The sequence below is a fragment of the Globicephala melas genome, chromosome 15, assembly GCF_963455315.2.
Source record: "Globicephala melas chromosome 15, mGloMel1.2, whole genome shotgun sequence".
NCBI lineage: Eukaryota > Metazoa > Chordata > Mammalia > Artiodactyla > Delphinidae > Globicephala > Globicephala melas.
The window spans coordinates 57,418,990-57,433,939 of NC_083328.1; the positions used below are offsets into that span (position 1 = coordinate 57,418,990).

At 49.8% G+C, this 14,950-nt stretch overlaps 2 protein-coding genes and 5 non-coding genes across 8 annotated transcripts; 1 reads left to right on the forward strand and 6 right to left on the reverse strand.

Moving 5' to 3' along the window:
- The first annotated feature begins 5 nt into the window (after positions 1 to 5).
- IDH3B (isocitrate dehydrogenase (NAD(+)) 3 non-catalytic subunit beta) lies at positions 6 to 5,175 on the forward strand. 2 transcript variants are annotated; one of them, XM_060284360.1, is made up of 12 exons: positions 6 to 89; positions 209 to 289; positions 401 to 499; positions 599 to 719; positions 2,625 to 2,685; positions 2,763 to 2,895; positions 2,997 to 3,130; positions 3,221 to 3,323; positions 3,413 to 3,559; positions 3,799 to 3,893; positions 4,007 to 4,067; positions 5,055 to 5,175. In XM_060284360.1, exons 1-12 carry the CDS (start codon positions 54 to 56, stop codon positions 5,133 to 5,135), a joined length of 1,152 nt encoding a protein of 383 aa, XP_060140343.1. In that variant the 5' UTR covers positions 6 to 53; the 3' UTR covers positions 5,136 to 5,175. The 2 variants fall into 2 exon arrangements, with proteins under 2 accessions (XP_060140343.1, XP_030703448.1); XM_030847588.3 differs by having other exon boundaries at positions 8 to 89; positions 4,764 to 5,175.
- Positions 5,176 to 5,184: 9 nt separating this feature from the next.
- Positions 5,185 to 10,704, reverse strand: NOP56 (NOP56 ribonucleoprotein). The gene is made up of 12 exons (XM_030847587.2): positions 10,627 to 10,704; positions 10,395 to 10,484; positions 9,826 to 9,940; positions 9,079 to 9,240; positions 8,723 to 8,921; positions 8,166 to 8,353; positions 7,933 to 8,084; positions 7,653 to 7,753; positions 7,140 to 7,288; positions 6,802 to 6,923; positions 6,480 to 6,617; positions 5,185 to 5,639 (listed from the first exon to the last, which is right to left on the reverse strand). Exons 1-12 carry the CDS (start codon positions 10,627 to 10,629, stop codon positions 5,271 to 5,273), a joined length of 1,788 nt encoding a protein of 595 aa, XP_030703447.1. The 5' UTR covers positions 10,630 to 10,704; the 3' UTR covers positions 5,185 to 5,270.
- Positions 6,687 to 6,757, reverse strand: LOC115847587 (small nucleolar RNA SNORD57). The gene has a single exon (XR_004037412.1). It is a non-coding gene; the product is annotated as a small nucleolar RNA SNORD57 (small nucleolar RNA).
- LOC115847588 (small nucleolar RNA SNORD56) lies at positions 7,011 to 7,082 on the reverse strand. The gene has a single exon (XR_004037413.1). It is a non-coding gene; the product is annotated as a small nucleolar RNA SNORD56 (small nucleolar RNA).
- On the reverse strand, positions 7,505 to 7,590 carry LOC115847583 (small nucleolar RNA SNORD86). Its single transcript, XR_004037409.1, has one exon. It is a non-coding gene; the product is annotated as a small nucleolar RNA SNORD86 (small nucleolar RNA).
- On the reverse strand, positions 8,477 to 8,608 carry LOC115847589 (small nucleolar RNA SNORA51). The gene has a single exon (XR_004037414.1). It is a non-coding gene; the product is annotated as a small nucleolar RNA SNORA51 (small nucleolar RNA).
- On the reverse strand, positions 9,397 to 9,464 carry LOC115847584 (small nucleolar RNA SNORD110). Its single transcript, XR_004037410.1, has one exon. It is a non-coding gene; the product is annotated as a small nucleolar RNA SNORD110 (small nucleolar RNA).
- Positions 10,705 to 14,950: the final 4,246 nt, after the last annotated feature.

Sequence of the window (14,950 nt, forward strand, 5' to 3'; positions counted from 1 at the left end):
GCCGGGCCGCGCCGGCTTCCGGCGTCATTTAGCCGCGACTTCCTGTGGAGAGCATGGCGGCCCTTGGCGGTGTCCGCTGGGTGACCCGAGTGAGGCCCGGGGCATGCTGGGGTAGGCGGGAGGGCGGCGGGTTTGTACCGGGCTCACCGAAGTATTCGGGGCGCGAGCCTCCCGGATCCGACCTCAAAGGTTTATGTGACTGTCGTAGACGCTGGTCGCCGCCCCGAATCCCGGGGCATGGAGGAGCCTGTGTACCTCGGCCGTAGCGCAAGCCGCTTCGCGGAGCCAGGTAAGTGCAAGTCCGGCTCCGGTCTGGCCCACGCCCCGACCTCTCCTCTCCTGGCCTACCCCAGGACTCCTGCCCCAGCCCCAGCTCTAGCTCTGCTGACCCCGCTCGCAGGGCGAGGACGTGAGGGTGGAGGGCGCCTTTCCCGTGACTATGCTACCGGGAGACGGCGTGGGGCCTGAGCTGATGCACGCTGTCAAGGAGGTGTTCAAGGTGAGTGGCCTGGGGGAGTCAGCCAGCAGGGGCGATGGCCTGGGTTGGAAAGGACTTACTCGATTCTGACCCTGCGATTTTTGACACCTGCCCCTGAAGGCTGCCTCTGTCCCAGTGGAGTTCCAGGAGCATCACCTGAGCGAGGTGCAGAATATGGCATCTGAGGAGAAGCTGGAGCAGGTGCTGAGTTCCATGAAGGAGAACAAGGTGGCCATCATTGGTATGCGTGCCTCCTTGCTACCCCACCCATGTTAGTTAAAATCAAACGAATAAATGTTCATTAATCTTACCTCAGCACACACATAATACATTATTTCTCCCGACCTCCCACCACTGGATTGGTGGCCATCAGTGGGAACCCAGTTGGAAACCCAGGAATTGAGAGATCATCTGCCTGTCATGCTGTCTATGCAGGAAGGCTCCATGAGTTTGTAGTCTGTCATGGGGCTACATTATGGGTCACCAAGTCTTGTTAACTGTGTTTCTAGAATGCCATTTCTAGCTGCTGCTTTTCTTTTGTCTTCCCTTCTGCTTTCCTACTGTAATCACCTCATTAGATTTTTTGGCTTTCAGTTCTGCCCCTATAGTCCATCCTCTACAGCTCTTTTCTTGGAAAAACCAGCGTGACTCTCAGGCCCAGCCTTAGTGTAGGAGGGTAAGCTGTTTATGAGCTGACCCTCAGCTTTTCTGCCTTTGTTTCTACAACACTTGTTGTGTGCTTTGGTCACACCAGACTATATTAGTTTCCAAATACATGTACTGTCTTGACTTTTGCTGTTTCTTCTGCCACAGTGTTCTCCTTTTGGTGCCACCTGTCAGAATGTTCCTCACTCACTGTATTAGTTTCCTAGGGCTGCCATAACAAATTACCACAAACCTGGTGCCTTAAAATAACAGAAATGTATTCCTTCCCAGTTCTGGAGGCCAGAATCCTGAAATTAAGGTGTAGGCAGAGCTCCTTCTGAAGACTTGGGTAGAATCCTTCCTTGCCTCTTCCAGCTGTTGGTGGCTCCTGGCAGCTGCTGGCATTCCTTGGTGTTTCTTGGCTTCTGGATACATCAGTTCAGTCTCTGTCTCTGTCTTGATATGGTTTTCTCTACTCTGTGTCTGTGTATCTGTTTCTTTTTCTTTTCTTGTATAAGGATTTGTCATGGGGTTTAGGACCTACTTGGATCCAGTGTGATTCCATCTCAAGATCCTTAACTTATTATATCTGCAGACGCTGTTTTCCCAAATAAGGTCACATTTACAGGTTCTGGGGGTTAGGACATGGGCATATCATTTGGGTGGTTCACTATTCAACCTAGTACACTCACTCAACCTAAGGTCTGGCTGAAGTGCCAGCTGTTCTATACTTCCTGATGTTACCAGAGGGAATTTCTTCTCTGTGCTCCTGTGCGTGTTGGTAATACCTCTCCCATGGTATTTATCATTTCTTTCATATTAACTGTCTTCCTCCAATGCATTGTTTGCCCCTTGAGGACAGGAATTTGTGTTGTGTTTTTTGGTTGATATCCCTAGTGCCTGACACATGATATTCAATAAGTGCTGGTTGAAAAGATGTCAAATACATAGACATAGAAACATCAAGAAAGGTCATGGATCCCCTAGATTGTTTCTCAACCTATTAAACCCAGGCTCCTTTTTTTTTGGAATATATTTATTTATTTATTTATTTTGGCTGCACTGGGTCTTAGGTGCAGCACACGGGATCTTTAGTTGTGGCATGCATGTGGGATCTAGTTCCCCGACCAGGGATCGAACCTGGGCCCCCTGCATTGGGAGTAAGTCCAGAGTCTTACCCACTGGACCACCAGGGAAGTCCCGAAACCCAGGCTCTTTGATAACATGAGAAAATTCTTTTCTGTCCTTTTAGGTCATTTTGAAGTTTCAACATAAATTAAATTTGGTGACTAGAAATGAAACAGTGGGCAAAATGTTTCTGGTTTTAACTACATTATTTTCCTTTGCCCTGTGCCTCCAGAGGCATTTAATGTCACTCATTTGGGAGTGGGAGATGGGAGTCCGGGGGGGATCACTGAGGGGATTGGACACCAATGTGGGTTCCCTTGGGCTTGGCCTGTGCCTAACCACCCCCCCTCCCACCTCAACTTTGTTTATGCAGGAAAGATCCACACCCCGATGGAGTATAAGGGGGAACTAGCCTCCTACGATATGCGACTGAGGTAGGTGGTGGGAGGACATGGGTGAGTGGGGTACTGGGGCACCAGGCACAGTGCTCATGGCTCTGCCCCATCCCCAGGCGTAAGTTGGACTTGTTTGCCAACGTAGTCCATGTGAAGTCACTTCCTGGGTACAAGACCCGACACAACAATCTAGATTTGGTGATTATTCGAGAGCAGACAGAAGGGGAGTACAGCTCTCTGGAACACGAGGTGAGGCCCTAGAAATCGCAGAGGGCAGGGGTGAAGGGGGGAGAGAGGCACAGCTCCTTCCCTTTTTTCTAGTGTCACCCAGCTGCTTCTCTCTTACGCAGAGTGCGAGGGGCGTGATTGAGTGCCTGAAGATTGTCACTCGAACCAAATCTCAGCGGATCGCAAAGTTTGCCTTTGACTATGCCACTAAGAAGGGGCGGGGCAAGGTCACAGCTGTCCACAAGGCCAATATCATGTGAGGGACGTGGCTTTGCATGGGGTAGGTTCATGGGAAGGTAGCTCCCTGCACTCTATCGGCTGAATGTTCCCTTTGGTCCATGGACAGGAAACTGGGGGATGGGTTGTTCCTGCAGTGCTGTGAGGAAGTTGCTGAACTGTACCCCAAGATCAAGTTTGAGACAATGATCATAGACAACTGCTGCATGCAGGTGAGGCCCTCCCGGTGTCTCCATTCTCAATGCTGAGCAAGGCAGGGAATAGGATTTACGTCTCCTCCATGCCCACATTTTGCCCCCAGCTGGTGCAGAATCCTTACCAGTTTGATGTGCTCGTGATGCCCAACCTCTATGGGAACATTATTGACAATCTGGCTGCTGGCCTGGTTGGGGGAGCTGGTGTGGTCCCTGGTGAGAGCTACAGTGCAGAGTATGCAGTCTTCGAGACGGTGAGTGAAGTCACCACCTCCCTCAGCCCTCTCTGTGCCCTTCTTCTGACCTCAGGTCCCCTTGATAGCTCTCCCCCAGTGCATCCCCCTCCTAAGTGACCCTGGCCTGCTTCTGTCCTCCCAACCCTTACATCTTCTCGGTGTTCCTGGCTTGACCTTTCATTCTAATGCCCTTCCCTGACCTCAGCTTCTGCAGAATGTCTGCCCCCAGTGACTCTGGCCTGCTCCTCTTTCCACAGGGTGCCCGGCATCCATTTGCCCAGGCGGTGGGCAGGAATATAGCCAACCCCACAGCCATGCTGTTGTCAGCTTCCAACATGCTGCGGCATCTCAAGTAGGTCACTGTCAGCCCGGGGAGGCAGCTGGCTGTTGTTCGGGGAGCACAGGTGGGGAAATCAGGGGGATGATGTGGGGAGAATCTCAGTTTCTCTCTGTCCACATTGACAGTCTCGAGCATCATTCCAACACGATTGCAGATGCGGTGAAGAAGGTGATCAAAGTCGGCAAGGTGAGTTTAGAAAGGCTGTGGGGTTTAGGGTCTCGGCAGGACTTTCTGGGGAACCTGAGTTGGGGCCTCCTTTCCCTCCAGGTCCCAAGAGCCTCTGCTCTCTGCTTTTCCCCCAGTCCTGTCAGGGCTGTTCATTTCCCTTCTCTTGGCTGTTTCATCCTCTTGATCTCTCCTTTGCCTCCTAGTTCCCATCTGCTATTCCCTCTTTCCTGCTCCATCCATTGGCACTTTAATTGGCCATCTTAATGCAGAACTTGCAGCTTCCTATCGAAGGGGAGATGGAGGAGCAGAGGGAGATAGCTGGCAGGATGAGGCACCAGTGCCACTTCCTCCACACCTGGAAGCCCATCATCTGCCATTCCCCTGCCAGTCATCTGTGCTTCCACCTGGTCTTCTCTATTTCCCCCGAGGCATCCTTCTCCTGTCTCTAATCTGCATTTCCCTTCTCACTCATGCTCAGCTTCTCACCCTCGCCCAGGCCACAGCAGAACTCGGAACAGTGGCTCTGGCCCTCAAAAGACAGGAATGGATGGGTCCATGCTCTTCCAAACCTGGCCACCTCCTTGCATCTCTGCTGCATTGTCTTCTTTTTCTGGCCTTGTCACCCTCTTTGGATTCCATTTCCATCATACTTTACTTCCCTGCCTTCATGGGCTCTCTTTTCTTCCCCACGGCTGTTGCCGGTGGTGGCTGTAGGTGCGGACTCGAGACATGGGCGGCTACAGCACCACAACCGACTTCATCAAGTCTGTCATCGGCCACCTGCACCCCTATGGGGGCTAGAGCCCTTTATTCCCTCCAGCCTCACAAGGACCGTACACCTCCCTTCAGTACAGTGGACCAGAGAAGTGCCCTAAACCTGTAGACCATTATCACCTTCTGGGCAGAGCCTAGGTTGTCTGGGGCTGGCTTCCTTAGGGAACTTAGGTGGTGGGGGGTTAGGGATGGGGCCCAGGCCACAGAGGTGATGACAGTTCTCCCCCACAGGTTCGAACTTCTCACATGGGTGGTTATGCCACCTGCCAAGACTTCACTGAGGCGGTCATTGGTGCCCTGTCCAACCCATAGGTCCCACCATGTAAGGTGTCCAATAAAACATATGACATGATACGACTCGTGAATTTGTTTTTATTTTTATTGGGCTATAGGGGATGGGCTGGGAAATATCTCTGTAAGTTATACCCTACTAAGGAAATGTCCATTCTAATTTTCCTGGGATAGCTTTCGGAGCTTTTTCTTTTTCTTGGAGCTGCTGTTCTTGCTGGCAGCAGCCTCTTCAGGTCCACTGCTAAGAGGCTCCTCCTTGGAAGAGAATTTCCTCTTTTTCTTGGGGACCCTCTTGTTTCCTGACTCTTCAGGGTCACTATCTGGTTCCTCTTTGGGGAATGATTTCTTCCTCTTGGTAAGACTTCCACTGCCAGCTGTCTCTTCAAGATCACTAACCAGCTCCTCCTTGGGAAAAGATTTCTTTTTTTTGGGTTTGGAGGAGACAGATGGGTCTTCCATTCCATTCTCCTGAGGAGCCTCCTGGGGCTTTTGCTTTTTCTTCTTTTTGGGTCTTTCACTTGTCTCCTGATGGCGGAAAGGGAAAAATGGGCATGAAAGAGTGTCATCCATTGTATGAACACGCACATACACCCCGTTAGAATTCCAGCTGTTAAGTACCCAGGGCAGAAAGACTGGTGGATAGAAATGGTGTTAAAATTGTCCAGTGTTTCTGGGATGATTTTTAAATTGTATGGCTCTAACTCTGGAAATGCATGTCAAAGGTGACACCCCCCCCCGCCCCCCGGCCAATCACTTAGAAGGTAGGGAGAATACACAATTATCTAAGCCCAGTAAGACCACCACCACCCACGCCCCGGCCAATCACTTAAAATGTAGGGAGAATACACAATTATCTAAGCCCAATAAGTAATTTACAGAAAGCCCTACCATGCTGGTTGCAAAAGAATCATGACACCAAGTTCCAGAGTGGACCCTGAAACATTGGCGGACTGGGCACAACGACAATCCCAGGGAGAATGATTCTAACATAGCACACTGGAGCCCTCCCTGCCCTCAACCCCCAGTATGAAATGCTACCATTTCTAGATATGTCTGAGAACAAGCAGAGCAGGAATTTACACTACCCACAGTTGAGGACTCCTGGGAAGCAGCCAAGGACAGAACACACTAGCCCAGTGAACAGGTGTTGCTACAAACCAGCGCTCTGGGCTCTTGAGCGAGTTCTCTCAGCACCTATCTCCTTCCTATAGAATCAAGAGGTAGTTTTAGAGGTTTCAGATCCTTATTTCAGTCCAAAAGCCTGTATTCCAGACCTTGACTTGAGGTGGCATATCCTCTGTTCTGCTGTTTTCTGTCCTATGGCTTAAGATCTTCACCCAGGGGTAAGGGCTGTCTACTACTGACCTCACATTCCTCCAGGGTACTACTGCTGTTTTCTGAAGACGCCAGGGCAATCGCAGCCAGCCTTTTCTTTTCCTTCTTCAAGCGTTTCTTCTCCTGTTTCTCCAGCTTTCTAGTAATCTCAGCAGCCGCTTCCTCTGCCTGGCCAAAGAAAAGTGCTGAGAAGGCTTGAAGACCTCTGGTTCCCCAGGTCTCTCTCTTGGCTTTATTGGATCAGGCTCATTAAATCAGTTTTATGCCTCCACTCTACATGGTCAGGCTAAGACAGTTCATCAACTCCAACAGCCAGCTCTGGTTCTCCCCACCTGACCTGACCCAAACTGACCTGAACCATTGCCTCCTTCATGACATCCAGATTCTTCCGTGGAATCTCTCCAGTCTCATAGAAGGACAGCCGCTCCTCAACTTGTTCTCGAAGCTTCTCCCCAAATACACTGGTTGGTACCTCTGGATATGCATGTAAGTAAACATAGCACGTCAGTCTCTAAAGGGACAAACTACTCACCACCCCCAGTATTCCCTCTACCCTCAGCTTCACTCAGACCCAAAGTTATCAACACTCACTAGGTGAACTGCTGTTGACGAAAAATACTGCCATCATTGTAGAAGCTGCTAGGGTAGTCAGCCTCCCTCCCTCCCAACTGCCAACTTCCCCACCCATACCAGAGAAGCAATCGATTCGTGAGGCAATACTGCATTTGTTTGCCAGGTATCGGGAGATGCGGCCTTTGTTCTTGGCAGCTGCTCGGCCAATGAAGGTAGAGTGGAAAATGAGTCCATATTTTGGGGTGTTACCCCTTGTCTTCAGGGCTCTGGGAGAAGAATATTCAGCGGAGAGTTTTAAGATCAGAAATTTCAACCGCGTTAGCTAAGGCAGCACCTCCCTTCCCCTCTTCCCTGTTTCCAGGTAAGCCTCAGGCTGGGATGGGTCTCTACCCCACCTCATGCCAAGCCACCACTCCCAGAGGCAGAGGGAAGGCATCCAATGTCGCTGACCTGGAAAGTTGGTCCCTGTGCTGGGCCCAGGGAATCACTCAGACACCAGGACTGGCCATCACGCCCATAGCAGAGGCCTGTACAGGTCAGGGAGCCCTGGGCAACCATCACCGTGATCCCCAAACAAGCAGTGGGCACCAGAAGTGGCACCTGAGTGTGGGCAGGTGCCCTCACTGGTACCTGAACAGGGCCTTTTCAGCCCCAAGGATCTGCACTGTGGATGCTGGATACTTGGCCAGATTGGTGAGACTGCCAGCGTGAGCAATGAGACGTGCACCTACCTGGAGAAGGATTCAAGGAATTAGAGAAGCTGGGATTGCCAACCTACCAACTGCATAATCCTGCTTCACCTCCTCCCCATCAAGTACAACTGAGGAAGATATGATGGGTCAGGACATACAGCAATACAAATATACATGGTAATTCCTTAATCCCCCATTTTTTGGTTCCCATGACGCACCGCTTCCCCAATTAGGGCGGATAGGCTGGGGGCTACTTGGCTCATCTTGGATCGCAGGTAAGTGTGTAGGCTTTGGCGGTACTCTGACAAAGACACCACACGACTGGAGAAGCTCTCGATGTTTATCAAGTCAATGGCTGATATGTCCATGCCTAAGGGACATCAAGTATGAATGCAGGAGCCCAGTATTCAGAGCCCTGTACCTTATTTTGGCTGCCAGGCTCTATACTGACCCATGGAGGACCGCGAGGCATCCAGAATAGCCTTAGCCTTGGCTGCATCCATTGTCAGCTCCTCCAGCTTCTCCAACTTTTCTTCATTCAGCTCCCTTCGGTTTCCAATGAACTGAGCAAGGCGGCAGTATGTAGCATTGTCATTGATGATCTTTACCAGCTCAGGAAAGTGATATCCATACCACTCCCTGCAAAGAGCCACAATCACTCCATGGCCCAGCTGCCATGTCTCAAAGCTATAGCCTCAGCCCTCTCCAGATCTACTCTTTGCCTGGAGGAAACCGGAACAAATCAGATCCAAAACCTCAACTCCATGTCCCCCCATTCACAATACAGACCAGGCAAAGGGCCTGGGCTGAGGTGTATATGAGGTGCGTTTACTCTGCCTCCTCTTTCTATACAGTCAGTGTAAGAACACAGCCTGTGGTAAGCACCAGGAGGCCCAGATCCACCCCACGTGGTTCTACCCACAGGAGCCAGTCCTGATTTCAAGATTCAAAATTAGCTAAACCACAGACCCAAGACCTTGTTTCTAAGGGGTCACCCCTGCACTTTACCTGACACGCATGGAGAAGGTATTGATGTCCTTATCCAGCTGGTCCAGGAGGCTAATGGACTGGATAATCATATTGTCCACTCGGTTCACATTAAACTTAACTTTGGCACGAGAATAGCTGTGTCCCAGCCCCAGTTGGGCTTTACAAGCAGACAGATCAGTCAGACCCTTCACCAGGTTGTGGAAGTGCAGACGGACTCCTGGAGGAGGGCAACACTGTGAGCAAGGAAGGGCTGAGCTAGCTCCTGCACCCATGGGCACCAGCCAAGCAGGAGGGCTTCCAAAAAGCAACCTTAAGCCTAATGAGTTTCTAGACACCCCCACCCAGAATTCAAAAATGTCAATAGATGGTCTCACCTCGAAGGATCTCGGCTATGACACCTCCAGTCTGGCAGTTGTACCCTAATTCCTCTTGTATAGCAGCACCTATCTTGGGGTCCCCAACCCCCAGGAGCACTTTCTTCTTTTTGGATGGTAGATGAGTCTCCAAGAGCAGGCGGAGGTCCTCATGAACAACACCTCAGGGCAAAGAACAGAGATCCCACTAACATGCTGAAGGATGCTTAAATTATAAAAAGGAATCCTGTCCCCTCAACTGATCACTGACAGACTGATCTTACGTTGGTCTTGCAGAGCATGCTAGGATGGTGTGCCTAGAGCCCTCCCCTTCAGGCTTTGCTCAGAGACATGGAGACATCAGTGATTATACTCAGGGGATTGACAGACTCAGGTCATCACTGCAAAGCCTGCATCAACCATGGGAGGAACACAACTCGGGCCCAATAACGTAAGTATAAAATACATTACTGACAGCTTAAAAAACACCCTGGAGCACAACAGAAGCATTTAGTACTGGATTTACCTTCTGGGACCAAACCTCTTTCTCTTGGCTTTTGGTATCAAAATCAATTGAACAAAGTAGCAGAAAACCACATTTGATTGGGTCTAGTATTATACCAGTCCCCCCACCCCAGCCAGATTTCATTTAGGAATCATTTATCACTACAGTGCCCACAAGAAATAAGGCCTACATCCTAGAGTGTGCAATTTAAAAGGTTAACAGTAGCAGGCTTATCTCCCTAAAATATTTAGTGGCAAACTCACCTTCAGACACAGCGTTGGCATTTTCCAAGGCAACCTGGGACGAGGAAAAGGGACAAAAAGCCACGAGACGAACGATGTTGTGGAACTTGCCCAGGTTCAGCACGCACTCCTCCACCTGGGGGAGAGAAAGACGATGAGTAGTTTCCTTCCCTCCCTCTTGCCTCTAGGGCGCAGTAAAGCAGCTGCAGGTCTGGACCAACCGAACACTTTAAAAATGAACGGATCACGGGCCCTAAATCCCGGTTCCGCTTCATCGGTACGGGGTGGAGTCCGGGAGATTTACTTTCTTATATTTTTGCATTTTTCATATAGAGTTTTATTTGCTCTTTACGCAAATATGAAAATCTGCATTTTGTAGAGAGTGCACACAAATTCGAATGCGGGAGACTTAAATGCTTCTAACACGATTCTAATCACAAATGCAGGTAGGCACCCCCTGTTCTTGAGCTGTAGCGCACAGCGCACCCCCCAACGCGCGGCCGGCCACGTGGGAGCGCGCGGTGCATGCTGGGGCCCGCGCTGCCCGAGGGGCTGCGGCGCGGCCGGGAGAGCCCACCGCGTCCACTCACCTGCGGCAGCAGCAGGCTTATCTCCTCTACTTCCTTCAGCGCCAGCAGCGCGTAGCCAACCGCATGCTCGAAGAGCACGTGCAGCAGCACCTGGAAAAGGAGCCGGGGCGCAAGCGTCAGCGCGGCCCCCGCGTTCGCCTGGCTTCGCTCCCCGGGCAGGCCCGGGCCCCGGCCAGAACCCAGGCCCAAACCATGGCCTCCGCCTCGCCGGCAACCCGCAACCACTCCTCACCATGGCGCTCGCTCCTGGCCCGGCTCGCACTGCGGCGAGCGGGTTCTGGAGCGCAGAACCAGGCTCCGGAGGCCGCGCCCCCGCGTCGTCGGCCAATCAGAGGCCGGGGACTGTACCTTTCCGCGCCTTCGGAGGGGGTTCGCCGGAGTGGTACGGCCCGCAGGGCTGGGGCGCGAGTGCGCTTTTTCCGGCCTTGGCTGAGGCTTGGTTGCTGGGGACGCGCGGGGCCGAGGGGGCAAAACGGTTTGGAAAGGCTCTTTTCCGGATAACTGTCCAATCCCTCATGTTTTCATCCTGTAAATTACGGGCAGCAGAGCTCTGTGGAATCCGGGCTGGAGGCCCCCGCGCGGGCCGCGGCGATCCTTCCGGGCAGAAACTATTGCGGAGCCCACTGTCCTCAGCGCCGGGGATCTCTGGACCCAGGCGACCTCATGACCCCTTTCGGCCCCGCCGGGCACTGGGGACGACCCTGTCTGGAGTCCCGGGTCCGCGCGCCCTCTCCTCCTTACCGGGACGGAAGCGGGGCCTGGGGTGCGCTGGCGCAGACCCTGAGGCATCGTGATTCCTAGTGGCTGGCTTCGTGCTTTTAAATTGTTTTTTATTTCTTCTTAAAAATAAGGGCGTCAGGCGCTGAAGTAAGAAAGAACGATGATCCCACCTCTTCCTAGGTCGGTTTCTCGTTCCCTGCTTCTGCAGAACCCTGCTCCTTTTGCGGGGCCACGTGTCGCTCGCCCTAGTGCACGGCCCTAAATTCTTAACACCCGGTTAGCTCCGAGTGAACTGGAGCTGCTTCCGTGTCCTCGGGGCAGCTTTTGGGCACTCGGGCGACTATTTTGAAATTACTTTTGCTTTAATAATTAATATTAGAGTTATAAATCCAAATCCTGGTTACCCCAAAGTGGTATATATGCTGGTAAATTTAAAAGTAAGTCATCTTAAGGGGATTTTTTTATAACTTAAATTCCCACAGCTAACGTGCATTTATAATTTTAAGGTATTTTCTTAAGCAATGCAGTTATTTGACAAGATCCAATTACTGAGCTCACTCTTTTTTTTTGTAATTATTTATTTTGTCTATTTATTTTTGGCTGCATTGCGTCTCTGTTGCTGCGCACGGGCTTTCTCTAGTTGCAGAGAGCGGGGGCTACTCTTCGCGGTGCGTGGGCTTCTCATTGCGGTGGCTGCTCTTGTGGAGCATGGGCTCTGGCGTGCAGGCTTCAGTAGTTGTGGCACAAGGGCTCAGTAGTTGTGGCTCACGGGCTCTAGAGTGCAGGCTCAGTAGTTGTGGCGCATGGGCTTAGTTGCTCCGTGGCATGTGAGATCTTCCCAGGCCAGGGATCGAACCTGTGTCCCTTGCATTGGCAGGAGATTCTTAACCACGGCACCACCAGGGAAGTCCCTGAGCTCACTCTTAAAACCTAATAAACTTTACTTAATCTAAAATCTTAAAATCGCATAGTCTCAATATTGCTTGCAAATGTGCTTGAATTTTGTTACATGTATCCACTTACAGTCATGAGTCTGAATCAGTCACTCCATCTCACATTTTAAAATGGAATTGCAAAATTAATCTATTACATCAGAATATTAAATTCTCTTAAACATTATAATTACCAAATTAAATAGAAGTTTCCAAAATGTAATGGAAGGGCTTCCCTGGTGGCGCAGTGGTTAAGACTCAGCCTGCCAACGCAGGGGACACAGGTTTGAGCCCTGGTCGGGGAAGATCCCACATGCCATGGAGCAGCTTAGCCCCCGTGCGCCAGAACTACTGAGCCTGCGCTCTAGAGCCTGTGAGCCACAACTACTGAGCCCACATGCCATAACTACTGAAGCCCACGTACTTAGAGCCCATGCTCCAGAACAAGAGAAGCCACCACAGTGAGAAGCCCGCGCATTGCAACGAACAGTGGCCCCCGCTCGCTGCAACTAGAGAAAGCAGTTCGCAGCAATGAAGACCCAATGCAGCCAAAAATAAATAAATTTAAAAAAATGTAATGGAAAATGTTAATGCTATGACTGATTTACTTCGTACTTCTGTACTTAATCCTAAATATTCCTGGGGTTACAGGTGCTTATCTACTAAGGTAGGGGGTTTCAAAGGAGAAGTTGAAATGGGATTGCAGAATTAATTTAGACATTCTTGGCCAGCATGAAAAAAGTAGGATGAAAGAATATATGAAATAATAATACATCACATAGAGTAAGGAATATTGATTTATAAAACTTTTGTCTCAAACATACATATGTATACATGTAAATATACACATATACATGTATATACAAATATATATACCATATATATAAGTTATATAAATGCACACTTCTGTGGATTAAATACAGAAAGCCTGAGAGTCACTGAGCTGAAAGTTAACCAGAGTCATACTTTGACTTAGAGAGTCATACTTTGCTAACTTAGAGAGGTGGCTGAAGAAAAGTGCACTTCCACTAGTGAGGAAGAAAAGTGCACTTCCACTAGTGAGGCAGAAAAGCTTTTGATTAGATGGGGACATGGTATAAACAGTAAGAATATTTCTTTGGCTTCTTTACCTCCCTCTACTAAACTATCTTCCCTGGTACTTCATAATCCTGACCTCCATGGGCATCTCTGTAGCATGTGATGTCAAAGACCATATCTCCCTTGCCTTTGGGCTGTTTGTTAGGTTCACCAAATTTGGGGATGATTTTTAAGCAGCAGTGAATATGAATGAGTCAGCAAACCTGGGTTCAGATCCCAGCTCTGCTACTTACAAAGTGACCTTATGTTAATTGCCCAACCTTCCTGAGTTTTCATTTCTTTTGCAGAATGAAGATGGAGGATTCATTCATCCTGTCAACAAACATTTTACTGAACATAGGCCAGGTGTGACAGAGGTGTGGTAGCTAGTATGTGACACAGATGTGGTACCTGGCATGTAGTAGGAACGAATGTTAGTGGACTTTCATCTTGTTCTTTTGTCCCCCTTATCAATAAATAGTGATACATTTTTTTATCACAATATTTCATTTTACCTATTCTCAGTTGAGTCTCAGTTCTCCCATCACTTCCCATAAAATCTACTAAAACCCCATTTTTTATACACCCAGCTGCTCTGATTCATTTCTATCATGTTAGCCATTAACTTGCACATGTAGACAGAACACCTCTAAACATTTGTTTCACACAGGAAACAGTTTTGCATTTCATTTTTCAACTTCCAGTGGCAGTAGATGGACAGTTTACTGATTAAATGTTGTTGGAACCTGTAAAATATGTTCAGTGTGTAAACTTGCCAGTTACTGTTATCTCAGTTGTTTCAGGTTTAAACGGGGTTGCTAAGAATCCTTCAGATTTCCTCTCTTCTTCAGATCTTTTCAAAATTGCACTAGGGGGCTTTCCTGGTGGCGCAGTGGTTGAGAGTCTGCCTGCCGATGCAGGGGACACGGGTTCGTGCCCCGGTCCGGGAAGATCCCACATGCCGCAGAGCAGCTGGGCCCGTAAGCCATGGCCACTGAGCCTGCGCGTCTGGAGCCTGTGCTCCGCAACGGGAGAGGCCACAACAGTGAGAGGCCCGCGTACGGCAAAAAAAAAAAAAAAAAAATTGCACTAGGGTTTATGGGAGCATTCTCATACCCTAGTTGCAGGGCAAAAGGGGGGCTCAGTTCTCTGTGCTCAGGATCTCTGTGTCTCAGTTCTCTGTGCTCAGGATCTGGTGCTGTCTTGGGACCCCATCAATCCCTGCTATAAAATGGCTGCTTTGGACTGGCCCCTGGACCTGTGTACTTTGTCCTCTGAGACACACTGATCTCAGCCAGGTGCTTGAAATCTCTGAGCTCTGGGTCTCCTTATGTCAGGCCTCTACTGGTTCCATGCCATGTGGCACCAGTGTATTTCCTCACTGAGGCAGGCGTGGTCTTTGGGATCATCTGCCTGCCACTCGTAGGCTGAGAGGACCAGGCTCATTACCAGAGGAACTTTTATCCTAACCTTTCCCTCATGAATGCTCTATAAGCTTTCCTGTGTTGCACTGACCATTGCATTGGGGTGAGTGTGGGACCTCTAGAGCGAGGTCAGTAAACCATGACCCTGGGACCAAATCTGGCCTGTGGCTTGTTTTTGTAGGGCCTAAGAGCTAAGAATGATTTTCACATTTTTAAAGGGTTATAAAAAAAAAATTGTGACAGAGACTATATGTGGCCCACAAAGTCTAAAATATTTATTATCTGACCATTTATGCAAAAGGATTGCCAGTTCCTGTTCTTGAGGTATGCGGCTTCATCTGTGCCATGTTCGGGGAGCATGGCAGAAGTGAACAGATATGATATTTGTAGAAATGAAAAACTC